Genomic DNA, 25,240 nt, shown 5'->3' on the forward strand with positions numbered 1-25,240 from the left:
GGTGCGCATGTGAATGAGAGAGAGTGCGAGAGAAAGATAAATGACGAAAGGTGGAGCAATGAGAAAAAGAGAGAAAGAGCTATGTTCCAGGCCTATCATTTCAACGGCGCAAATTTACTCTCAATTTATTCTGTTATTTTCTGTTCTGGGCTGCAAATTGTAGAACAACGCCACACCAGGGATGCGTTTGGAGTTTTATATTTCACAATGAAAGGGAAATTCCCTGTTTCCTAAGTAGCATGGGCCACCTTGGCATATCTAAAGCACACTTTTTCAGGCCTGACTGCCGATGTGCCGACTAAATGTTTGGTGATATATATATATATTTTTGCCAGATATCGGGCTTTTAGCTATACCAACAAAGAAGTAGAAAACTCGCATAGAATTCCTCTCTCTCACCCATTGGCTAACGTGACTATTATGACTCGGAGTCTACGCGTGTAGGGCGCAGGCAGGCTGGATATGTAATCTGTGTCTAGTCGTACATGCCGCTCATCACAATAGTTGTGAGACATAAAAGGCGTAACAGCTAGTAGCGAACCGGCGGGTTAATTACCCTATAGATGGCGCGGATGTGCTTATTTGAGTCTTTCACTTTTAGTGTTCAGATGTGTTGGAGGCTGTGGCGGTGTCTGCGGCGCCATAAAGCGAGTGCGGGTGGGTAACTGTGGCAGTGACCAGTCGGGGACTAGCCGGGATATAATTCATCGGATTCATGTGTTTCGTCTTTCATTTTCTGTTCATTTTGGCCAACGCCTTCAAGGTATGACCAAATCATCCATCGACTTCTTTGCAATATCGATAATTCTCAAGCACGTCGGCTTCTCCCCCGAGGACAAGGGGATGTAGTACTGGTCGTCTGGCCGCTCGATGGCTCCCGAATCCACCAGTGCGTCGAGCTCTTCGTGTCTGGTGCGTGACCGATCCTCCATCATCTCGATGATGTCCTTAAGGCCAGGCTGGGTTTGTCGGCAGCCCGTGAGGCTAGCCATCTTTGAAATCGTCTTTGAGTCTTTTTTCGTCGAAGTGGAAGCCGATGCAGTGGGCGAGGGCGGAGGAGAGGGGCTCGAGGGAGGCTCGCCCTCTAGCCCCTTGACCCCGTACACGTCCATTTTAAGCAGGGCGCGCACTATCAGCCGCCACATGCCTGGCTCCAGCATCGACCCGTCGAGCTTCTTGGTCGCCTCACACCTGAATCCGGTCGCGGCTAGTTGTCCCCAAACCCCGCCGTACTCTTTCAGATTGAAAGTCATCTTCCGGCCCTCAGCCCCAGCTCGTGCCGCCTCGGCCTCTACTAGGTCTAGGATCTGCATGTACGCGCTGGCGAGCGAGGGCAGCAGCGCGCCGAGCATCATCATTGTCTGGAGCGACGAGACGGGTGTCTTGCACCGGGCCCCGCCGCAGGGTTCCAGAGGCAGCATGCCGCAGACTGGACATAGCACCGCGTCATGCGCCGTCCGAGAAGCGGTGCGGGCGACCATCATGGCCGGGCCAACCTCGGTAGGAAGATTCCGCAGGGAGTCCAGGGCCAGGTAGAGGCTCGAGAGACAGATGCATACCGGCGTGGGGAAGAACTGCTGTTCTTGATGGGCCCCGTGAAGGTGCGTCTTCGGCGAGTTCGTAGATGGCGGGGAGAGCCCAGGAACCGTATCGGGCGACTGAGACGAGGTGGCTGAGAAGTTGGCGCCCTCGTCGAGAGTAGACTTATTCGCGGCTGATGGAGATGGGGGAGATGCGGCGGGCTCTAGAGCATCAAAATCGATGTTTGCGAGATTCCACATATCACCAGAGACAAAGCTGCCGCCCGAGTTGGGTGGCCCAGTCGACTTCGCACTAGCCGGCAGGCCAGCATCGCCCAGGTAAGGGGATGCAGATGACAGCGGCGCAGCCAGGAAATCAGATCCTAATAGGTCCAAAAAGTTGAGGTTTGTGCTGTCCATGTCTAGGAAAGAGAGTTCAAGGTCCATGGCGAAGGTGCTATCGAAGGGACGGACGAGAGGCTCGGCGGCGGGCTCGCCCGGAACCTGCTCAACCTCGACATGGGCGCGTTTCCTGGGCCTACCCATGGGCTTCTGGAGGGAATAGTTGCACTGGACCCCTTCCCGTTTGCAGCGGCTGCACCCATCTGCCTCCTTGGAGCAGGCGAGCTTTCTTGTGCCTGTTAAAGCGCAACTTGGTCAGTCACGGCACGAGCGAGGCGTCGGCTCGGCTGGTGGTGGGAGTCGACGAAACATACGGCACTCGTCGCAAGCTCGACGTTTTGGCGCGTCCGCCTTCTCGATTGCTGTCTGAGCAGACATGATTCCCCGGGAACCTGAACCTGTAAATCGGTCCCGGTATTATTGGCGTGCGTGCAGACTGGAGCGGGTTGTAGCGTGTTGTAGTGAGGTGTTGTGAGATTAAGTGTATGTATGTTGCGTCAGACTTGGGAATGGGACGAGCAATCGAAACGTTGAAATAGTTAGGTAGGCAGGTACCTTAACCTGGGATGACGGCCTTCTCTCTTTCCATTCGATGGCCTTCGACGGGCTCGGCAAAGCGAGGCGAGCCCTCAGCCACTGAGACGGCGCGGCGCTCCAGCGAGTAGTGCGGCAGGATTCCCCATAAGCTATTATACACAGTATGCACGAATACATAAGACACCTTACTCAGGACGGATACGCAACCTCTATACTCCGTATAAATAACCTTACCTCCATCCTTGCCAACTCTCCGTCCCCGCTCATCGTTAGCCCTGGCCAAGCGACTCGCGATCCATCCAAATAATCATCGGGCTGGATAACAGTCCGAGTCTCCGGTTGTCAGCTTAGCAGATAACGTATCCTATATCCTGTGAAACCAGAACGCTATCAGGCAGCGCATTGAGTTCCCGAGGACTCTGACATCGGTTCCTACAATGACTAGACCTACCGTAGTAGATGAGGAGGCAGGTGCAGCATGTGGTGTTCTTCTCCCACAGCGCCAGGCCTAGGTACCTAGCTTGTCGGAGATGGAGCCATAAAATGTGCAAATCACATTCACTTTGACCTTGGGCGCCATTATGCATCCGTACTCGTCACGGCTTCCAGAACATCGGCCTTGACGAGTACAGAACGAGGAATGATTCAGATGAAATGATGTGAAACTATTGCTAAATTTTGGACCATCACTTAGATCTTAGGCAGTATATGTATACTCCGTACCGAAAGTGAGAATTGCTGCCACAAATGAAACGCCATTGATATCAAGTAATAAGGTTGGGTGCCTGGAGGGCAGAGCCAATCGCAGTAGTAATGGACCCGCTAACATGCAGGCGGTGAGGACAATGGCTTAGGGAGCTCCCCGCCAGACTCCATAAAAACGGCGGCAGAAAAAAAAAGTCCCACCCTTAGGTCGTCCGGTAAATTTCGAGGCTTCGCTTGCTTTGAGCGCCCTAGAATACGCCAATTCCAGCACAATGGGGCCCAAATCAGTTGACAAGAAGCGGAAAACGCAGGTTCCCGAGTCGGAATCCGACGACGAGCTTGCTGGCCGCCTTTTTGACAGTGTCTTGTCCCAAAGCGAGGATGATTCCGACTTTGTCGCCTCGGACGACGACGAAGACGACGACCAAGACGATAGTGCGAGCAAGGGGAGCCAAGATGACGAGGACGATGAAGAAGACGACGACGATGCGCTTCTTAGCGACGATATCCCATCAGACCTTGACGGCGAGGAGGCGCTCGGCAAGCTTCTCATAACCGATGACGAGCCCGAGATCGAAGTGCCCGGAGTCGACCCCAAGAGGAAGGACGTTGGCGACGAGGAAAAGAACTACAGGATCGAGAAGGACGCCAATGGTGGCGAGCGCTACGTTTATGAGTGCGTCTTTCTAGTCGGGAAAGACCTTACGCTGTTTTCTCCGCCTGGGTACTAACTGGGTTTTCTACAGTGAAATTGAGCCTGGCTACGACACCGACGACACGGATGCGCAAGGCCCCGCCAACACAATAGGTGATATCTCGTTAGATTTCTACGACAGGTGAGCGCCGTGCACCGGTTCAACGAAGACCAACGTGCTCCTCTAACACTCCGTGCTTTCTAGCTATCCCCATATTGGCTACGATATTAATGGCAAGAGGATCATGCGCCCTGCCTCTGGCGATGCGCTCCAGAATCTTCTTGACAGCATCGAGGTGCCAAAGGGCTGGACTGGCCTCACCGACATCAATACCGGAAACCCGCTCAACCTCACGTATGTCTGCTCCTGTCTGTCGTTGGGGCCCCGGCTAATATTCGATTTGTAGCGACGAGGAGTTGGAGCTCGTACGTCGGGTCCAGATGGGTCTCATCCCTAACGAGCTGCACGACCCGTACCCCAATACCGTCGAGTATTTCACCTCAATCGAGGAGAAAATGCGTAAGACTCCTCTCCAAGGTTTGTACGGGGACGAGACAGTGACTAATGCCGAGCAGCACTTAGCAGTGCCCCTGAGCCCAAGAGGCGCTTCCTGCCCTCCAAGAACGAAGCCACGCAAGTCATGAAGCTGGTTCGCGCGATTAGGGAAGGCAGGATTCTGCCCTACAAGCCGCCTGAGGAAGGCGAGAGGGAGGCGGAAGAAGAGGATGAAGTCCATTTTGATTTGTGGCAAAACGAAGAGCCCCAAGATGCTAATCCCATGCAAATCCCGGCGCCGAAGCTCCCGCCCCCAGGCTACGATATGAGCTATAACCCGCCTGAGGAATACTTGCCGTGAGTCAGATCTGGGCTCTGTTTGCTGTCTCGGGGCATTTACTGACTTGCGCCATTGCAGTACCAAAGAGGAGAGAGAAGAATGGGAGAAGCTCGATCCAGAGGAACGGGAGAAGGATTATCTGCCACAGAAGTACGGTGCCTTGAGGAAGGTGCCTGCTTGGAGCGAGATGGTCAAGGAAAGATTTGAGAGATGCATGGTACGTAAAGTAAGATTGACGACCACTCCCCAGGACTGACTTTTGATGTGAACAGGATCTGTACCTAGCCCCTCGGATAAGGAAAAACCGGCTCAACATCGACCCAAATTCGCTCCTTCCCAAACTTCCATCACCCTCTGAGCTGAAGCCTTTCCCGACTGTCTGTCAGACAATTTTCCGAGGACACGAGGGCCGAGTGCGAAGTGTTTCGGTCGATCCTGTAAGTCTTCAAAAGCCAGTTTTACCTAGCCTGAACATGTAGCGTCTACTCAATACTCCGATTAAATCCGGTGGTGTGGGAATTGCTTGCTAACGCTTTCATCAGAGCGGTACGGCGTTGGCAACAGGAGGAGACGACGGGGCTGTCCGGGTCTGGGAGTTGCTTACTGGCCGGCAAGTCTGGTCGGTCAAGCTCAGCAGCGACGAGGCTGTCAACACAGTTCGTTGGAGACCCAGCAAGGACTCGTTCATTCTTGCTGCTGCTGCCGGTGAGGACATATTCCTAATGGTCCCAAGCCACGCCACTGTCACGCCAAGCCTCGACCAGGCAAGCCGGGATATTCTTGCCGCAGGCTTTGGATATGCCACCCACGGACAACAGCAGCCTGTTGCTGTGGGCAAGGAGCCTGCCGCCAAGTGGGCTAGACCCGGGACTAAGCTGGAGGACGAGGGTGTCTTGATACGGGTAACTGTGCGGTCAACCGTAAAGGTTATCCACTGGCACAAACGTGGAGACCACTTCGCGACAGTGTCGCCGTCTGGGCAGCGGAGCTCCGTGGCCATTCACACCCTGTCAAAACACATGACGCAAATACCTTTCCGCAAACTTTCGGGGCTTGCACAGACCGCCGCCTTCCATCCTCTACGGCCCCTCTTCTTCGTGGCCACTCAGCGCACGATCCGATGCTACGACCTGCAGAAGCTAGAGCTGGTCAAGGCTGTCCAGCCTGGCGCAAAATGGTAAGTTGTTTCACGCAAACAAATCCCCTCATGTTGATCTGCACACGGCTTGCTGACCGAGATGTCGTCTCCCAGGATTTCGTCCTTTGACATCCATCCTAGCGGTGACAATTTGATCGTGGGCAGTTATGACAAGCGTCTCTTGTGGCACGACCTTGACTTGTCGAATAGGCCTTACAAGACTATGAGATTCCACAGCGAGGCGATCCGCATGGTACGGTTCCACAGGGGCGGGCTCCCGCTCTTCGCCGACGCCAGCGACGACGGCACGCTGCAAATATTCCACGGCAAGGTCCCGAACGACCAACTTGAGAACCCAACCATTGTTCCTGTTAAAATGCTTAAGGGACACAAGGTTGTCAACAAGCTCGGTGTGCTGGACATCGACTGGCATCCGCGTGAGCCGTGGTGCGTCAGCGCGGGTGCTGACGGGACAGCCCGGTTGTGGATGTAGAACTGGGGAGGCAAGACCGCATTGGTGGGTTATATTAGTGAGGTGGATTATGGTCGGGACGTGGGGATTTTGTCGGAGCAGAGTCTAGTCTTTCTTCAAGAGACGGCTGTCAGGTTTTTGATTAATACCAAACCAACACACCACACTGCGACTCTGTCTCCTGTCGGGCAGCAACAGACAGCTTCTCGGTATCCCGATTGGGTTTTGATTTGTCCTTGGCTCCCTTCATATGCGAGTGTTGTTGGGCTGCACGAGTTCGGGTCAGGCCAACCATCAAGCCCTCTTGACCAAGAGGATTCGGGAAAACACCCCCGACCCTGGTAACTTCATGCTGCCATTCCGCGTCTTGGCACGTTTGCTTGCACCCATACGCCAACCTGCATCAGGTAGGTCGTCGGTAGATCTACTTATATCAGCCCAAGAGGCTCCCCTCCCTTCCCTTTCCTACACCATCCTTCTCCTGCCGTCTTTCCCCCCCCAATGTGTATTTCTTGCCCTGCCTACACACCTGTCTCGTTCCTTCTGTCCTCCGCCCTTGGGATTTCTCCTTTACCCTTGCCCTCGCCCACTTCTCACACCATGGAACGCACCCCGCCCGCGAACTTGGCGAACACAGCCAGGTCAACAGCCGCCGCCATGGCCCTGTAGCCGTCGGGGTTGAGGTGCAGGTAGTCGCCGCTGTTGTAGAGCGGGCTGAGCTGCGTCGCGTTGGCCGGGTCGCGCACCGCGGCGTCGAAGTCGACGACGTAGTCGAAGCGCCCGCTCGTGCGGATCCACGCATTAACGCGCTGCCGCTGCGCCTCGCGGGCGCCGCTGCCGCCGTCGTCACCGTACGCCTGCCCCGGCCCCGTGAATGGTGTTATGGTGGCCCCGAACACGGCGATGCCGTGCCCGTGCAGCTGCGCTGTTATCTGCGCGTACGCCGCCACCAGCACGTCGCCCGTCCGCCCCTGCGCCGCCGCGTCTGCCGCCGCCGTCCCCAGGTCGTTGACCCCCTCGAGCACGAGCGCGTACCGCACCCCCGCCTGCGCTATCACGTCGCGCCCGATGCGCCCCACCGCGTTCGGCCCCAGCCCGTCGGCCAGCACGCGGTTGCCGCCTGCCGCTTGGTTGAGCACGGATATTTTAGCCGTGTCTTTGCGCTGCTGCAGCCGCGCCAGCAGCTGGTCCGGCCACCGGTTGTTGGCGTTGGTGGTCGACCCGCGCCCGTCCGAGATGCTGTCGCCGACGATGGCGAGCGCGGTGCGGCTCGCGGGCAGCCAGCCGTCGATGGCCGAGAGGAAGTACCAGTGGTAGATGCGGGCGGCGACGGCGGTGGTGGAGGTGACGTTGGCGAGGTCGGGCGCCGCGACGAGGTTTCCCGGCGCGGCCCAGCTCGAGGTGCGGCTGCCCGGGTGTCCGGTGAGGGCGTGGCCGGGTTGGCCGCCGGCGAGGTACAGCGTCACGGACAGCACCGACTGCGCCCTGACGGTGAATTTGAGGGGGTCCGACACGGCGAGCGCGCCGTTGGACACCGTGACGCCGGGCCGGCCCCCCGAGAAGGTCACCGTCTGCGCTGTCTCGGGGCGGACGCCGCTTGCTCCCGCGCCGCTTTCGTTTTTAGCAGCAGCAGCAGGCAGTGCGACCGTCACGGCCGTGATAGCCAGGTCCGTGCCGCCAAAGGCGTTGCTGAAGGACAGCCGGATGACCGAGGCGTCTTGCGTGACGAAGACGGTCTGCCGGAGCGTCGTGTTCTCGAACACGGCGGCTGACCCGTTCTGTTCATAGTTCTTTCATTCAGCCTCGACTTCCAGGCGCCGCTGGTGTGTTGGTCATCTACTACCGCCCCGAGAACCTAGCGCCCTTTCAAGCCAAAAGGAGAACAAGGAAAGGAAAAAAAAAATATGGAGATGGGTCACTACGAGGTACTGACATAAGGGGCATTGGGCAGGTTGGCGGGCTCGACGAGCTGGGGCATTGAAGTCCATATCCCGACCCAGTGTTCAGTGTGTTTTGCTTCGGCGACGATGCAGAGTAGCGATATCAGAAGCAGGAAAGCAGCGGCGAGTGCGCCCCTGACGAGGCCGGGGCCGGAGCCGAAACCCAGTGATGACGGGACTTGGAGAGGCATGACGGCAGCAAGAAGGCGAGAGGTCTATCTTCGCAGCAACGGAGTCTCTGTCTGGCCGGCCCTCTTTTTAAGATGTCTTTACATGTTTGCAGATTTATATGCTCATATAAGTCGGCACGCAGGAACCCGGTCTGGCTGCATGTTGCGGAGGACGATCCCCGTTGAACCAAGACCCAGGAACCCGGAATGACTTGTGTCAATCAGGCTAAATAAGCAGCCATCCTCCGCCATGCTATGGACTGGGCTAGTGGTGTTGCCTTCTTGGGACATTTACTGGGTGCGGAAGACGGCCATGCTGTCTCCAAGCGATCTAGTTGATTAGGACGGTGCCATGTCTCGGGGTTGAATGTGACCCCATTCCGCAGGATCCCCGCATCGAGCGGGACACCAAGACACGCAGATTAACATTGAACTAGGCACATGCTCGCAATAGTTGTGGGGTATTTCACAGAAGGTATGCTTTGTTGCTGCTTATAATAGACACTGTCGAAGCGAAGCGAAATCCAAACACGCGACAACTTTTCCAGTCCGTCTAATTTTGTCCCTTATCATCCCAGAACCCTTGCCTCCGTCCATACCATACACCCCTATCCATTTCAATCCTGTGCCGCGTTTAAAGAGAATGATAAGACAAGACTAAAAGCAAAGATGGAAACTAAAAACTAGAAACAGGAAACAGGAAGCCGCCAGCGCATCACAGTATTATCCAACAAATAAACCGAGAAACGAGAAAAATAAAACAAGAGAGATGAAACATATCGACACACGACACGAGATGCAGCAACAAAACAGGAATGGTATCCTCGTCAAAAGCCTGCAAGCGACAATGAAGGCTGCAACCGTTGAGAGGGAGTAGGGTAGAACCCGTGGAGGGGGCTCTACTCGCCGTCGAGTCTCAGCTGCGACGACATGCTGAGGAGAGCTTCAATGGACGGGTCACACCAAGCACCCGCCCAGGCCGTGTCGTCGTTGTCAGGGACAGGCAACGGGACGAACGACCACTCGAGACTGACGCTGCTGGGGGTGCTGGGCTTGGAGTTGCCAGCAAGCATGCCAATGTGCCTACTGGACATGAGATCCATGCTAGCAGTGTCGTAGATATCGCGGGCAAGGCGCTCTTCCAACTCTCGCAGGTGGGCTTCGATGTTATCCTCGGTCAGGGCATGGTGGGGAATCGACGAGCAAATGCTGGGCGCCGCCGTGGTGGTAGTCCGGTCCCGAGCCGCCTGGCCGGGCATGAAATCGACCACGGTATCATCCGAGCATCCCGTCTCGGTGGACGACCGGTTCGACCCAGCCTTTTTGCGGTCTGGGGGCGACTGGTCATCGCAGCCAGAGTTCATGGACTCGTCCGAGAGATCGAGGACGGTGCTGCCGTCCGTAGAGGCGTTGCCCACTTCACCAGAAGACTCATTATCGCCGTTGTACTGGGGTGATCTTGACCTGGTGTATCCCTTTGTAGAAAACTTCTTGTCTATCACGACCCATCCGTTGTTCTGCTTGTGGCTGGAAGGACCCATGATGGGGAGTGCGAAGAAGTTGGCGGTGAGGGGTTAGTTGGACAATGGCAACACCGTGTTGTGTTGAGTTCCTATACGAAAACTCGTGTGTCAGGAACCACATCATCCATTTCGGAGACGGGCCGAGGTTGTCTTACCAGTTGGCTTTGATTCAGCTTCTCGGGTAGACAACGAACGCTGAAGCTCAGCCTACGGTACACTAGGCAATGACGAGGTGTGTTAGGTTTAGGACCCACAAGAGGCGAGGGACTTGGTTCGAGCTTGGGATACGACGACACCGAGACCAGTGGAAACCTCTGGCGACAGGTGGAAGCAGAGTGTGAGACGGGGAGGGGGAGGGGGCAGAATATAGTAGAGATGCTTGTGTTAGAATAGGGTGCGGGGTGGCTAGTTTTTATATGCTGAGCTCCTAGCTGAGCTAGGAGAGAAATGATATGTGAGAGGTAAAAACGCCAGAAGGAAAGAAGACGGGGCAGAGCAGAGGAACCTAACGCACCCGCGGCTTCGGCAGCGTAGCACCTTCACCGCGACAAACAGTTCCAGTGGGGTGCGGGACGCGCAGGGGAGGAGACGCACGATGGCATCTAGGTTGTGCGTGCTGCCGGGCTGTGCAGCCTCCTCCTGTCTGCTGCCACTACCTTGCAGCGCGGGGGAAAGAGGCACAGGATGGGCATGTACGTATATACGAATACAAAATACAGACACAGTACTGTACCTACTGAGGGGCTGGCTAGGGCCGACAGCCGGCCAATCCTGGCGGTGAGCTTAACAACCTACATAGTACGACCGCGCAAAATGGGCATTCCGAAATTGCTGTCCTCGCGTACGTACGAATACACGAGGTAAGTACCTTCATATTGGTCGTCGGTGCTCAAGGACAGACTTCTCTGGGCTGACCGAGCTTTTGGGGGCCCACATCGAGGTGGGCAATTAATTCATCCATCCCTCTTATTGCCCATCCCGCTACGGATGAGGGGCCCCATCCGTCGCCCAACTCCCTCCTTTAGAGAGTACCATCCCAAGTATGCTGGCGAGCCACCGAGGTCGGCCCAAGTGCGGCGGGCTTGCCATTCTCGATCGCCTCGACGCTTTTGAGGCGTCGCGATTGCCCGCCCAACCTGCCCAGCAGGCACATGGGCCAAGTTAGAGCGCCTGGGGACCATTGTCAGTGGTCAATTGTCGCTCGCCTCGTTCTCGATACAAACCGCCCAATTTTAGCCTTTTAGGGAGTTCGAGCCCGCTGCTGGAGCCCGTTGCTACTTGCATCACGGCCACCAATTTGCGGGGTTTTTACAGAAGCCCAATCTATCATACGCTCAAGGGCAAACCGGGGACGGGAGGGATGGGGGTGTGACCACATGAATCTGCCCGTCAGCCTGCCCGCCCGGGTCCCCGCGCCATCTTCCCCGCCAGCGAATGCGATTATGTGAGGGCAGTTAATATGTCAGACGCGTGGAGGATTCGAGTTTCTTCGCCCATGGAAGCTTTGTGCCTTATTACTCCCTGTTTGTCAACGAGGGAGACTCGAGTTCGGCTGTTGAGAAGTGAGGCGTGGCACCCCGTCCAAGTAACACGACGGATGGAGGGGAGGAGGGGGTGGGGGTATGAAACGGCGTCCTGGCCTAGTAAGGCAAGACCGCATCCACATCCGGTCATCGTGCCGCCTGTAAATACCCCATTTCAAGAGGTTCGAAAGACAAAAAGACATGGGCACTGCGAGTACCACTCCAAGCCAGGAACCCAAACGTTTTCAGGGGACCGGAAGGGTTGCAAGAGCAGGGGGGGTGCATCTAACAACCAAACACTCTGTCACCCCAAATCGAAGATTTTGCTCTTCCAGTGCTCACTTCCCCTCAACGGCCCAAAAGTGAGGCTAGTATTTGGGATATCGGTTCGATATCATCTTTGCGCTATCTACCTTATGACCAGGTGGGCGCTCTCCTCGGTTATTAGCGGTCCCTTCCTTCACCGCAAGTCCCTCCCCCACGGCCGAGCCGACCGGTGTGGTGTATTATTGCGAAACGTGCCCGCCCGCCTGCTCAACGGCAACGGCAACGCAACGGCAACGGCAACGGCAGCTAGCAGAGTCAGGGAAGTCGGGGCTTGGTTGAACCACGCAGCCCCCTCTGTCGTCCAGAGTTAACCCCCACCTTTCCATTGAAGCGGTAAGCAAGCGCTGGCTGGCTGGCAGAGGAGATGGCGTAGAGGGTTGGTTGGGTTCGCATCGGAGGAAATCTCTTCTCTGGCTGAGCTGGAGTTAACTCTGCGATTCGTCAAACGAAACGACCGCTGGATCGTGTGCCTGGACGACAACAAGTCCCAAGCCAAGCCTCGGGCCAAAAAGCCAAGCTCATCTTTTTCACCAATCGCAGACGACCGTCCAGCTGCTTTCGCTGCGCTGCAAGCTACGAGTCAGTTTTGTCCCAAGGGCGCGATGTAACCTTGCATTTCACATCCTCCTGCCGTCCGACTCTTTTTGTTCCACTGCTGGTCCCGAGGCCGTGCAGGCTCGCCTGCAGTTCAATTTGTGTCTGGAATAGTACAATCCAATCCCTGAATGTTTGGTGGCGTGGTACTTTCCAAGATTCAAATGGCCTTTGCATCTTCGACTCACCGTAAAGGTTTTTCGTTAAGGGAGATAATAGCTATTTGAATCCCTATTTTGGAATTCTAGAGGTCTATTCCTTCTCTAGAAATACCTGTTACAGACCCTTCCTGGCCGGTTCGTTTTTTATTTTCTTTTCCTTCGTAAGTACCATGCCAACAAACATTTAGGGATTGGAGTCTACGTCACCTAGCGGACAATATCGGCGAGGAGGGGTGACATCTGTCTCTTTTGATTCGTGCTGCACTCCGTACAGAATTGACTTTGGATATACGGGGACAATCCAACAAAAGAAAGTTGGGCACGCATATGGGTGTGCGGCTAGGGAAAGCCGAGAACCCAGCAGGGCTCTCACATCTGGTGTCACAATACTTTTTTTTCTCGGGACGTCAAGATAAGGCTGTGGAGAATTGAGGGCAGGAACCAGGACGGATGGCGGGATGGATGTGCGCTTGCTGGGATGGATGGGGGGGAAGTGGGAATCCTCGCTCATTACGGTGTCCCGTTACCCTACTCTACACCCCTCAGTCGGGAGGGAACCACACGCCCCCCTCCCCATGCACGAGGAGGCTTCCAAAACCCTTCCACGAACCTTCCTCACCCCCTGTTCGAAGTTCTTCCATCCTCGCCCGCCCGTCCGTCCGTTTTCAAGGACCCGGATTGGGCCTGAGGTCCTAGTCGTCTCTAGGACTTCTAGACTAAAATGAACAGGCCGTCCTCAGGCCGTCATCAGGCCTGTCGTCATCCATTCCTCCATGCAGGCTTGACCGGCTTCTGCACTGCAGCTGACTGACATTTCACTTTAGACTTGTGATTGCTATTGGCCCCGATCCCAGCTACCGCCCGCTCAACGAAGCGATACGCGTCACTCACCTTCATGTCATGTCTTTGGCCTCGATGGCCAGGATGTGAAACTAATTGTTGCGCAGACAAACCAAACCAGACAATAGCTTCGGCCAGAGCAGTAATGCACGGTTCCTATTTGGAGCAGTGGCACAGCGTAAACGAGCAGAACCAAGAAACGTGCCTAGTCATGTCGTGAAGGAGTAGGTATTCTAGGGCTATGTTGGTATCTTATACATACTGAACTGGGCGCGAGGGCGCATAACTTGGGCAAGTAAACTGCTTGGACCACCTCTCCAACGATGAGCCATGATATTTGCGCCCCGTCCCATCCCCAAACAGCTCCAGCATTCTCCATCATCCACAAATCCACGGCCGTCCGAGGTTACATTCAGACGACTTACTCACCACTCTCTTGTTGGGGCCGGACAGGCTTTTTGCCCTACTTCTGCTACACACCACATGCCTCTCTCACTCTCCGACTTGCAACTGCAATGCGGTTTCTAACTGGGGTCTGGCAGCGCGTATGTTCACGCCCCCGTGGACTGAGCCCAGTGAAATCCTTCTAGAAAAAGTTTCCATGCATGCGCCAAGCCTCAGCTCGACAAGGGTGGGGTAGTTTTGTCCTATCGGATGAAAACCACATATTGCATGTCAAAATGGCCCGAAGCCTGGCAGACGAATAAAGGTTTTAGGACGAAGTTGGCAAGCATCTTGCGCCTGTGCTGTGGGCTCGGTCCCTCTCCCTTCGCTCCCTTTCCCTCACCTCGTTGTCTGGTGGCGCATTCATGGGCGTCATGGTACTTGCTTTCCGCCGTAGCCCTCCAGCCTTTAGCCGTCGCGCCTGCTGATACGCCCGGTCGAGTTCAGTTTCGACGGCACATCGAATCTTGAGTGCTGCCACGGCCGGCCACACGCTCCGCTCCCCCCTCAGTATCCAATACTCGAGCGTCTCTTTGGTTGGCGTTTCCATCAGCCTCACAAAGTCGCCCGTCGTTACCTCGGGCACAAGGGTGACACTGGCTCCTGGAACTCTCTCGTCGACGAGAAAGCGGCGGATCCCTGCAGGAAGCAGCTGCAGCGTGTCGAGTTGACGCAGTCGGTGGCGAATCTCGAGCCCCATCATACGCACCAGGAATGCCGTGACCGACGTAGTCTTGTTGCGTGTCTCCACCAGAGACGGCCCATGCATGTCGCTCTGCAGAAAGGGGATCAGATACGGCCTCGCCTGGCTGACGATGAAGTGGTTCACGTTGAACAGCTCTGCAATGCGCAACAAGGGAGACTCCTGGTCCGAGATTGAGACGTGTGTCCAATGCCGGAAGTCGACCGTGACCGGTTCCCATGGGACAATATGACCCTGTGCATCCTTGCAAAGCACCCTCGTCTGTAATTGTCCGTAGAGGGACGGCGCCGAGGCGTTGGATGCCACCGCGGCTGTCCAGATCAACTGCAATCGATTAGCGTCAACGACGATCATTTTGGCCCCATGTTCATATCCGAGGTGCCAAACCAAAGGTCATTGGGCACGAAAGAAGCATAACATACCACATTGGGGGCTGTTAGGTAATTCAACAGGGTAGGCACGCCGCCCTGCCCAGCCGTTGCAACAGTGATGTTGAGCACCCGCTTGCTGCGCTGGTACGCCTCCTCAAAGGTGAGATCGCCGACATTGGCCCGGACACATTCTTCCAGGACCTTGACGTCCAAAAAGTGCCCCTCTCTTCGGAACCGCCGTGCCCTCCGCATGACCGTTGTCCACCGGCTCCAGAGAGACTGGTTGGCTCCTGTATCTGCGGCCCCTGTCGGGGAATTCGCCTTACCCGAAAAGGCAGACAGGTCTATCCCATCCCCCTTGAGAACTCGGGGTAGTTCCTCCTCGGTGTGGATGGCTACGAGGGCCGCAATAAGCGCGCCTGTCGCGGTGCCCGTAATAATGCGCGGGAGCAAGCCGCGGAGAAACAATGCCTTGATAACGCCCAAATGGCAGAGTCCAAAGATGGCTCCGCCTTGGAGCACAAGCGTGCTCCGTCCGAATGCTTGTCTCGTGTCATGGATGAAGTCGAGCTTGGTCTGCGTCGACATGGCGGGCATCATCCTACCGCCTCCCGAGATGATTCCGCCAAAGCCACCACTGCTAATGGCACCGCTCATACTGCCAATGCCACCAGCTTGCCGTCCAGCTCCATTCCCGCTACTGCTACCGCCCCCATTATTGTTATTACTCCCATCTCCGCTGTCATCGAACCCGCCCAAGGTTTGGTGGATACTGCCGGTGGCTTCGAGAGCCTGGGTGGGCGTCGGCAGCGAGCCAATGTCCTCGATGGCCTCGGCGACCTGGGTGATATACTCGGCGATGAGGGACTTGGTGCCGGCAAAGCTGCGATTGTAAAGCTTGGGAGCGGTGATGTTCCCCAGGTTCCGCACCAGGCCACTGCGTAACAAGTTAACGATGCCGTGTACGTCGCCGTTGTCTCGCGCGACATCGATGCTCGCCAGGCGCTCGTCGATGAGGCGGTAGTCGTAGTGGTGGCTCTGCGGGTTGGCGCGCCAGAGGTCCAGGCCCAGCAAGCTGTCTAGATGTAGTGCCGCCTCCTCCCATTCCTCGAACTCGGACGCGTTGTGCAGCACGTCAAGCCAGACCTCAACGGGGCTGCGGCGGTAGTACCATTGGAATAATTTCTAGGCGGCGCAAAAACAGTGGGTCAAGTCTCTTGAGATTTAGTGTGCAACGGGGAAGGTTGGAGGGAAATTGAAGGATTTAAGAAAAGGACGAAGACACTCACCCCTTTCCAGAACATAACCACATCCACCACCATGCGCCAGACCGACACAAACACCGCCGACCCCATCCTGCTCCAACTGCTGCTGTCAGGGAGAAGGCGGAAGGAGAGGATTATTATGATGGCGCTTCACTGATCATACCCTACTCGCTATTCGTCCCATCATCAGCAGCAGCGGTCACCGAGTACATATCAACAGCTCGGAGCAGACTGGCGAAATCCAGAATGTGCATGAACGAGATTGAGAAGAAAAGATGCAATGACGGAAAACAATATTAAGTGGAAATGACGTTTTGCGTTCTCCCCACCGTAGTCCAAGTCTTCAGGTCACGGCGGTTGGCAACATGGAAGAGAGTGGACGTGTGCTCTCTGCCACTCGGTCTCACACGACCAACATTTCGGGTCATTTGTGTGAGGTGGTGTACGGTGAGGCATGTGAAAGCCATTCACCGGGGGCTGTGGCGGCAAACTTAGTGACGGGGAATCCACTTTTTCTCCAACCAACCAACGCCCTCCCCACAAATCTCGGTACCCGGCAGTGCGGGGACCCCGCTAATGTTTTTGTTCAGGGGTGAGGGGAAACAGACATCTTCAGCCTTTTTTATTCACTCATATGTATTTTCTCTCCTTCCACTTGTATCAAATTCACAGCGGCAAGAATAGCTTGACTTTGCTCGTACAAAGAAGTAGCGTTAGCTAGCCATTTGTTCCATACTCCGTAACCTGTTTGGAACCAGAGGCGCTCAAGAAGAGTTTCCCCGTTCTCCCAAGGAACGGCCAATACCAAACTATTTATCCGCACTGACGTGAGGGCCATCTGGTTGCAGCAATCTTTCCTAAGCCCATTGCTTGAAGGCTTCTCAACTGGAACTTCCAGCCCGCCACATTGTCCAACGGGACGGGTTTGAGGAGGACAGAAGCCCCGTCTATGGCCGTCGTCCTTGCCAACCAGAATCAGATTGGGTTCTGGGGTATTTCGCTTGGTCTCGCGTCCAGGGGGGTAGTAACGGCGACACATTCGGGGACAGGACATAATCAACTCGAATATTCACCCGTAGTTACTCATTCGACCACATGACGGTCAAGCGGTGCCGTCGAGGGTGCCAACGAAGCGCTTCATTCCACCTCTGTAGGGGGGAAGCCCAAAGTTCCTCGGAGACCTTCTGTACTGAACGGAAACGGATATCTAGCCTCTATACGGAGTACTTAGTCGACAACCTCCCAGGCCGCCGCGGGACATGCCAGGGGTCGGAGAGATTTCCCCGGGAATGCTAGACTAGATCTAGAACAAGTACCGACCACCGTGTTTACCGTCTCACTGCCGCGGCTTTGGAATTTGGACTAGTATACTAGTGGTCCGTGCAGCTAAACAGAAATGTCCAAATGCTGCGCCGTCAGATTGTCTTTGTGCGGAGGGGTTTTCTGTCCAAAAACCTCGGCACGGGGCCCTCAGCCAATCAAGATTGTAGCCAGTCTTGGCGCTAAGCGCAGCCCAGTTATAGGGAACTATATAGGTTAATTAAATAGACGGGTTGACGTGTTTGGGTGTTATTCGGGTATAGAGTATGTATGTATGTACGGATATTCCTCGGGCAAATACTCATCTCTGACACTTACTTCCAGTCGCAGCATACGGGGAAGCCGTCGGCTAGCTGCCCGTATCCTGGGATCTCGTGGAGTGTGCGTACCTACTGTGTAGGGTTAACTTGGCAGAAAGAACCCCCCGGCAACTGCCGTTTGGAAGGGAAAAGGGGGCCTTTGGTGGAGAGATGCTGTTGCCGGGTTCAAGAGCTCAAGCAATGAAAATTCCTGTCTCTGTCTCTGTCCCTCAAGTTCAAGGGCAAAAGGAAAACAAGAAGGGGGAAAATGGGGAAAAAGGGGGGTCGAGAGGCGCTTTCGCAGAGTTCAAGAGCTCAAGAGATGAGAATTCATGTCCCTGTCCCTTAATCAAGGGCAAAAGGAAAAACAAGAAGGGTGAGACGGTAATGTCTAGTCGGACCGAAGAAAACGTCTTTTCTGACCGTAGGTTGCTAAAAGGGATGTAATGTACAATAGGTACATTGGAATCAACGCCAAACTCATCTAAACCTTCCTCCACCTCCACCTTCAACGTTAACACCCCAACACCCCAACATAGCTACCCAAGTTTATCGTGATCAACAAAACCTCTGCTCCTTCTCTCTCGGCAAGCACTCTTGCTTAGGCGTTGCATCTTGTGTTGTCCGTTGGAGATTATGTCTTCCAAGTCTGACTGACTCTTTTCGACTTCGTTTAATTCCCACATGACGAAGGTCTGTCGGCAAACTCCGCCGATTATTTCCCCTTCACAGACGTCTGCCCCAGTTGTAAGAACCTCCATGGCCCACGGGGCCGCTCTGGTCATCTACTATAGGTGAATGAAGCGGAGAGCCTCTTGTTGTTGTCGCTTGGGCTTCCCTATTACTTACCCGGTTGACTCCCTTTCACGCTTTGGGCAGCACGCACTTACTTTGCTTAGTAATTTTCTCGGTAATTTTCTTAATCACTGGATCCAACTTGTCATGGCTGATCCCCGAACTTCTGAAGAAGCGCATCACGAGGCGGTTAGGGAATAGGAGACGAGCTTGAGGTCAGTCATGTCTCTGGCTATAAAAGGGGACTGGTTGGCACGATGGGACGACCGAATATTGAAGACATCACGCACATCACGCATACATCCATCGTGATCTTCAACAACGGACGACACCAACACCAACACCAACACCAGTACCAACACCAGTACGAACACTACGTTGACAATGATGCTCGTCACCGTCTCGCAACTGGGTCTCTGGGCCACCGTTCTCGCCAGCGTTGCTGGAGTCAACGCTCTGGGAATCAACTGTGATGGTAGCAGTGATTGTGGGCCTGTTCTTCACCAAGCGGCCCCGGTCCTTCTCAGCTTGATTAACACTCTCTCGGACGAAGAGGCATTTTTCAATAGCCAACAGATTACCTGCGCTGTCGGAAACGTTGCCGGAGGGGTTTGTGCCTTTCTACATAACGTACCGGCCGGGGAGGCACTCACTGGCGACGAGGTCAAGTCGCTTGCCCAAGATATCGTCAACCACGGTTGCCAAGTATGCGGGAGCGCACCGATCTCAAATAACGATGTGTCCCAAGGCGAGCTCACCTTCAACTTCGTCACCAACCCATGCGGTGTTGGTCTTTGTTGAAACCATATTGGGCAGCTGGCCGGGGATATGCCAGTGACGTGCTGGAGAGCCCGGTTGGCTGCTTGCGAGTGAGGTCGGAAAGAAGGAGAAGGGGAGGCCTCAGGGGGACTTCAGGCGGGACCTCAGAGGGGAAGAAGTGAAAGGAGTGGAACGCGGAGAGCACAATGCACATGCGCATCAACCAGTCCTTACCATGTATTGTACCTACAGGTTCTCTTCGTTGAAGGGTTCGCTTTCTCAAGCCCTTCACAAGCGTGCCTCGATATCTCTTGATTTTCAACAAATCACTGGCTATCTTTCCACGTACTTAACAAAGATATAATCCCCAACCCCGCTGTCCTTCCCTTTCGTAGCCGACCAGCTCAGTGGCTCGTAGTCCTGGAGAGTGACTCAGACACATCCTCTAACCAAGCAACAGCTTCTAAAAGGCAACGCAAAGACGTAGAATATACGACCAGTTACCTACCACCCGTCTTTTATGGCATTGTATGGGGTATATCTCTAATTCTAGGTCCGAAGCCGCAACGAGAAAACAGACCCAAGGGAAGTAAGAAACAAAACGAGAGCCCATTCATCGGGCATCTCATTTCCATGCTGCCAGAGACGTACAATGTAGAAGCCGAAAGAACGCATGCGGATAAGAATACAATATACAACTTGAGATCCGCCGTTGGACCGCAAGAAGACATGAGTAACGTAACTGCGGATGTGTGGAGCTGTTCGCCCCCAAACAAGAAACACGGTCGCCGCCGGCTTCATGGCTGTCGGTCCTGAGGCAAAACCAGGCCTCGGAACTGTTTAAGTCTCACTCGGCGGGGTTTCGGCGGCGTGATTCTTCATTTGTTCTCGCACCGCGGCCTCCATTTCGGACGCCGACATTTCGGCTGTCGACCAGCCAGTGACCTTGTTAGCCAACTCGAGCTTTTTCTGGCAAGCTTTATAAACAAGCTCCTCTATCGTGTCCTTGCTGATCAGTCTTATAACCTCGACGGGGCGGGTCTGGCCGAGTCGATGGGCGCGATTCTCGGCTTGCAAATCATCCTGAGGATTATCACTTTGATCAAATATTATCACCTTGTTCGCTGCTGTGAGGTTGATTCCAGTACCCCCAGACCCTGTAGTGAGCAAGAACACAGGGATTGAGTCATCCTCGCTGAACTCATTGATGAGCTCTTGTCTCTCGCTCACGTCAGTGTTGCCCTGCAACGAGAGATATCGAATCCCCTCAGACGCCAGGCTTTCGCCGAGGATCTCGATGACTTTCGCGAATCTGGTGAAAACCAGGGCACGATCTCCGTTTTTCTGGTATTTCCGGATCAGGGCGAGGAGTGTCCGCACCTTCGTACACTCCATCCAAGAGCCGTCAGGGATGTCGTATTTCTCGATACACTTGTAGTCTCGACACCACAGGTGAATCTCGAAATCAGAGAGCGCTTTGAGCTCGTTCACAAGATGCTCGATCTTGGGTTGCCTGAGTTCCGATTGCGGTATCTTTTTCATCAACAATTTGGCCATAGCCTCGACATCCTTATCGGAAAAGTAGCGTCGAAACAGCTGCGGATGGATGGCCGATTTCCGCAATTGAATCCAGACGTTGTTGTTGTCATTTTCGCGTCCCGCCTTGCTTTGGGCCATTGACTCAGCCAAGTCAACCTTCTTGAAACGTCTCTCGTAGTCGCGATAGATGGCCTTTTGAGTGCCGTCTATTGCGCAGTACTCTACGCGAGCCGTCTTGGGAGGTAAGTCCTTGAGAACCTGTTCTTTTCGCCTCTGGAGTATGAAAGGCTCAAGAATTGTCCGCGCCCGAGCCACTCGCTCGCTGTGCAGCAATGCTCCTTGGGAGACTGCCACAAGCGACGCCTTCTGGTTGAACAAGGCCTCCAGGTCTTCAAAATGATCCCTAAAGAGTTCGGGCTCCACAAACTGCAGTAAAGCAATCATTTCCATGAGATTGTTTTGGACAGGAGTCCCCGAAAGGATGAGCCTCCAAGATGCCGTGATTCGAATCAAATCTTTATACAGCTTCGTCTTTGGGTTCTTCATCTTGTGCCCCTCGTCAAATATGGCAGCCATGGGCTTAAGACGGCGAAGATTGGAAATATCTTCTTGACGCGATATTTGTGTATACGAGGTCAAGACCACGTGGTGCTCAGTCGGGTCCTCCAGGATATCATACGCGATCTCGTCGCGCACCGCTTGAGATCCCTGATAGACCGTAACATTGATGCTTGGAGCAAACCTCTTAAACTCCGCCTTCCAATTTGCAAGAGTTGATGGCGGGACAAAAATGAGATTTGGCCAAGGTCTGGCTAGCCCTTCGTTGTCCTGGGATTCCCAGTCTTCGATAATTGAGCACATCAGTGAAATTATTTGACATGTTTTGCCCAAGCCCATGTCATCTGCAAGAATTCCGCCGTATTGACGCTCGTACAGTAGGTACAGCCAGTTGAGACCGTAGACCTGAAAAGGCTTCATAGTGCAGTGTCCCTTCATTTTCTTTGGCTGTTTTAATGGGAGATCGACCAGTTTGGAGGACTCCTCAATGCTCATGGGTGTAAAACTACCACCGGTACGAGTGTCGGCTCGTGGGTGTCCCGTGATATCGATGTTCCACGTTAAGGTGGTGCTCTTGATTGAATCTGCTTGGGCTTCGCAAACTTCAATGACGTGGTCGATCCCGTCTAATGCTCGAGCATAGGACTTAACAGCCGACACAACTTCTTCCCCGATGCTCACTTTCGCAGACTTCTTGCGGTTCTTTTTTTGTGACATCGAGACGCGCGTCGCATCTTGGAGGTCCGCGAAGGGCTGTCGTGCCACCATGAGCTTTGCGCTCTCTTCTTTAATATTAGCAATGGCCATTAGTTGAACAGTATCGCAGGTGTTGAGATACTGCAGGACACGCTCCCCAAATTCAGAATCCTCGAATCGTCCTTTCGTTGGCGATGATGGTTCTGGCGACGCCTTGGTGTTCTTAAAGTCGTCGTCGCGGTCGTCATCGGCGCTGTCGTCGCTTGGTATTTCAATGACAGCCCGTGAAGGCGGAGCTGAAGGCCGTTTCACTTTTACGGGTGAATTCGATGGACTGCGGTTTCGACGTCCTTGTACAAGACGCCTGCGTGCTGGCTTTGCCACAAGGATTGGTGGAAATGACTCCAGACTGCTTTGAGAAGACGACAGGGTCGAGATGGTGACCAAATCCTTCTCAGGCGCATATGGTTTTGTTGGGCTTGTAATTGGGCTTCCGACATTGGTATATTTCAAGGGGTTCTGCTTGCGCCAACACATTAGTTTCAAGAACTTCTAAGAACAACTTGATTGGGGGGACATATGTAAGTGATTGGCTTACTTTTCCTGACACATGGTTTTGCGCTATTGAACCAATAGAACCCGACTCCTTACGTCGAAAGGAGGATGGCTTTATGTCGCCGCGTGCAGGTTTATTGTCGTCGGAAGAATCGCCGCCTGCATAGATTGGTGTGTCGAGTTCATCATCCGATATCATAATAAAATCTCGCTTGGCCCCCGTTTTCGGCACCGGCGCGGCCTGTCGTGCAGGAGGCTTGAAAGAAGTCCCAGCAGGAGCCATCAAGTTGGCTAGTCGGCCGCCATTTCTTTGGGACTGGGGTTTGAACGGCGACGACGCTGGTACCTCGATCTTCGACGGCGATGAGGAATGGAGGGTGGCTGGCTTGGGCTTGATCGCAGACCGCTCTACGATCTGCGTGGGTTGTGTAACGAAGTACGGTGACTGTGAAATGACACTAATCTGATCGTCGTCGTCGACCTCGTCTTCGTCGTCTATGCTGAACGGGTCGATGTTGCCGCGTCGAGGTGGGCTCTCCGGGATCGGCCTGGGACGCCGGGGGAAAACTGGCGACGCGGGAAAAGCCATTCCGGGCAGTTGACAAACAAGTGGGAGCAATGTGACTCAGGTCATGAAGAGAAACGCCGAAGGCTCGGGGCAGACGGGGAATGAAGTGCGAAGGCAGTGGGGGGAAGGTAGAAGGGGAAGGTACGCCGAGTCGCGAACCTCAAATCTCTGAGCGCAGTTAACCTATCGGCAACGCATCCGCACGCTTTGTGATGTGGGGACAAAAAAGATCGAGGTGAAAAACAATAGAGCGCGCTAAAGCGAGAGAAAGCGCCTATGACAAGGGCGAAAGACAAGGGCTCCTTTATATTCCTCTTTTGGGTGCTTAAGCCATTTCCATCGTCGCGAGGAAAAGAATGGTAAAAGCACTGCCGTTGTTAGATCTTAGCAGCCCTGCCTAGGCTGCCCCACACGCGACATGGTGCAGCCCTTAGGTTGAAATTTCTGTGGGGCGACGCGACTTCACGTCTCCACGTTCACACGTGCGCCGTCAAATCAATTAAAGCTTGAGCTTGAGCCCCCCAAAAAGGTGGGGTTGGGTCTGAGGTGAGTCTGAACTCGACCAACGAGTGGAGTGTAAGAAACCACTGACATCTCAAACGTCTTCTGAAGGCTCCTGCTGACTGCTCCGAAGAGAACTGCGAAATTTCAAGCACTTCTTCAATTGCTCTCTTTAGCCTATCGCATTCTTTGTTTTCAATCTGACGCCTTGAATCTCTCCCGTGTCGAACCCAAGAAGCTCCCATCCACCCTCCTTTCCTAGTGCAGGCATTTGAAGACCGAATCGTGCACCCACCCCCCTGCTCTCCTTCGTCAAACTGTTGCGAAAGCCGTTATCACCTAAAATGGCCAGCCGCAGAATCATTTCTCAGGAGAAGACGCTCCTCGAGAAGGATGACAGCATAGGCTCGAGCCCAGCCGCAAACGAGAAGTCAAACATTGCACCAGCGGTTCCGGCGTGAGTCGTGCCCCCTCCCGCTCATCATCTATTGCCTGCCACTCCCAACGTATGTTCACCTCTAAAGAGACTCTTTTGCTAATACGAGACCACGCCCCTCATAAGAGCTGTCATCTTCAAGCTGCTGGCTTTCACATTCGCCATGATAGTAGTGCCAATCGGCTCCTACTTCCTGACAGTCGACAATGTCTTTAAGGGTAAACAACAGTTCTTAGTTCTCCACATTTGTAGTGTCTTTTCCTTTTGTCCTCGTTTTTCATCGTCTTGCATCCTATTTATAGTCGACCAGGGAGTAAAATAGCTAATCTAAGCGACACAGGCAACTCGACATTTGCAGGTGCTCTGGCCGCCATTATGGCAAATGTGGTCCTTGTCGCGTATATTATTGCGGCGATGCGAGAAGACCAGCCAGATCAGGAAGAGAAGCAGCAGCAAAAGGGCAGTTCAAGAGGCGAGGATAAGAAGAGTCGTTAATTAAACCTCACTCATGTCTTATACTCAATAATCTCGATTATTTGCATTTGTTTAAGGTGTTGCTTATACCCATCCGTGCCTTCGCATTGGCTCCGATATAAAAACGATCACTCACTGTTGCCACATGCCATACATAAATCATGCATGACCAATTGACTGATATCCCAAGTCGCGCACTTGTACTTCCTAACGTCGATGACGAGCTTGGATTGGCTGCCAGGTTCACAAATGATATATTCTTTATTTGGATATGCAGATGTGTCGCTAAACCATTCAGGTTTGTGACAAAGAGAAAGGGAATTAATCGTCCCCAAGAAACTGTCGCTTTCAACTAGCCGCGACTCGTCTATATACCCGCATTGTGAAGAAGGTACAGTGCCAAATAAAGACTTAAGAGGGTCGTCCAGGTGAGCCACCAAATCATCAAGACAGCCCTCCTATTATACCTCGTAATCTCATAAACCGTTAAGTGCGCCATAAACATAAAAGTGAAGGCCTTGCGCATATGCCCTCCAATACATCACTCTACCATTGAGCTGCTTAGGGCCAAGCTG

At 54.1% G+C, this 25,240-nt stretch overlaps 8 protein-coding genes across 8 annotated transcripts; 3 read left to right on the top strand and 5 right to left on the bottom strand.

Annotated features, from left to right (window-relative positions):
- Nucleotides 1-758: 758 nt before the first annotated feature.
- On the bottom strand, nucleotides 759-2,300 carry B0T26DRAFT_634231 (uncharacterized protein; the record flags this gene model as incomplete). Its single annotated transcript, XM_060436608.1, has 3 exons — nucleotides 759-1,004; nucleotides 1,098-2,158; nucleotides 2,237-2,300. The coding sequence occupies 3 exons, from the start codon at nucleotides 2,298-2,300 to the stop codon at nucleotides 759-761; spliced, it is 1,371 nt and encodes a 456-aa protein (XP_060302965.1).
- Nucleotides 2,301-3,436: 1,136 nt separating this feature from the next.
- Nucleotides 3,437-6,325, top strand: B0T26DRAFT_670423 (NUC169 domain-containing protein; the record flags this gene model as incomplete). The annotated part of the gene is made up of 9 exons (XM_060439177.1): nucleotides 3,437-3,840; nucleotides 3,911-4,000; nucleotides 4,064-4,213; nucleotides 4,266-4,396; nucleotides 4,435-4,711; nucleotides 4,773-4,911; nucleotides 4,967-5,131; nucleotides 5,237-5,871; nucleotides 5,947-6,325. 9 exons carry the CDS (start codon nucleotides 3,437-3,439, stop codon nucleotides 6,323-6,325), a joined length of 2,370 nt encoding a protein of 789 aa, XP_060302966.1.
- Nucleotides 6,326-6,897: 572 nt separating this feature from the next.
- B0T26DRAFT_746045 (SGNH hydrolase-type esterase domain-containing protein) lies at nucleotides 6,898-8,435 on the bottom strand (the record flags this gene model as incomplete). The annotated part of the gene is made up of 2 exons (XM_060444650.1): nucleotides 6,898-8,082; nucleotides 8,238-8,435. 2 exons carry the CDS (start codon nucleotides 8,433-8,435, stop codon nucleotides 6,898-6,900), a joined length of 1,383 nt encoding a protein of 460 aa, XP_060302967.1.
- A 534-nt stretch (nucleotides 8,436-8,969) lies between these two features.
- B0T26DRAFT_51940 (uncharacterized protein) lies at nucleotides 8,970-10,244 on the bottom strand. The gene has a single exon (XM_060435467.1). It carries the CDS (start codon nucleotides 9,953-9,955, stop codon nucleotides 9,314-9,316), a length of 642 nt encoding a protein of 213 aa, XP_060302968.1. The 5' UTR covers nucleotides 9,956-10,244; the 3' UTR covers nucleotides 8,970-9,313.
- An 813-nt stretch (nucleotides 10,245-11,057) lies between these two features.
- On the top strand, nucleotides 11,058-12,362 carry B0T26DRAFT_51942 (uncharacterized protein). Its single transcript, XM_060435468.1, has one exon. It carries the CDS (start codon nucleotides 11,397-11,399, stop codon nucleotides 12,096-12,098), a length of 702 nt encoding a protein of 233 aa, XP_060302969.1. The 5' UTR covers nucleotides 11,058-11,396; the 3' UTR covers nucleotides 12,099-12,362.
- A 1,732-nt stretch (nucleotides 12,363-14,094) lies between these two features.
- Nucleotides 14,095-16,255, bottom strand: B0T26DRAFT_635644 (uncharacterized protein; the record flags this gene model as incomplete). Its single annotated transcript, XM_060436746.1, has 4 exons — nucleotides 14,095-14,853; nucleotides 14,952-15,508; nucleotides 15,602-16,085; nucleotides 16,190-16,255. 4 exons carry the CDS (start codon nucleotides 16,253-16,255, stop codon nucleotides 14,095-14,097), a joined length of 1,866 nt encoding a protein of 621 aa, XP_060302970.1.
- A 3,524-nt stretch (nucleotides 16,256-19,779) lies between these two features.
- B0T26DRAFT_52285 (SNF2 family N-terminal domain-containing protein) lies at nucleotides 19,780-23,502 on the bottom strand. Its single transcript, XM_060435487.1, has 2 exons — nucleotides 22,730-23,502; nucleotides 19,780-22,650 (listed from the first exon to the last, which is right to left on the bottom strand). Exons 1-2 carry the CDS (start codon nucleotides 23,273-23,275, stop codon nucleotides 20,179-20,181), a joined length of 3,018 nt encoding a protein of 1,005 aa, XP_060302971.1. The 5' UTR covers nucleotides 23,276-23,502; the 3' UTR covers nucleotides 19,780-20,178.
- A 597-nt stretch (nucleotides 23,503-24,099) lies between these two features.
- B0T26DRAFT_635831 (uncharacterized protein) lies at nucleotides 24,100-24,686 on the top strand (the record flags this gene model as incomplete). Its single annotated transcript, XM_060436764.1, has 3 exons — nucleotides 24,100-24,212; nucleotides 24,318-24,409; nucleotides 24,532-24,686. 3 exons carry the CDS (start codon nucleotides 24,100-24,102, stop codon nucleotides 24,684-24,686), a joined length of 360 nt encoding a protein of 119 aa, XP_060302972.1.
- Nucleotides 24,687-25,240: the final 554 nt, after the last annotated feature.

This window comes from Lasiosphaeria miniovina, assembly GCF_030549165.1.
Source record: "Lasiosphaeria miniovina strain SMH2392-1A chromosome Unknown B0T26scaffold_1, whole genome shotgun sequence".
NCBI lineage: Eukaryota > Fungi > Ascomycota > Sordariomycetes > Sordariales > Lasiosphaeriaceae > Lasiosphaeria > Lasiosphaeria miniovina.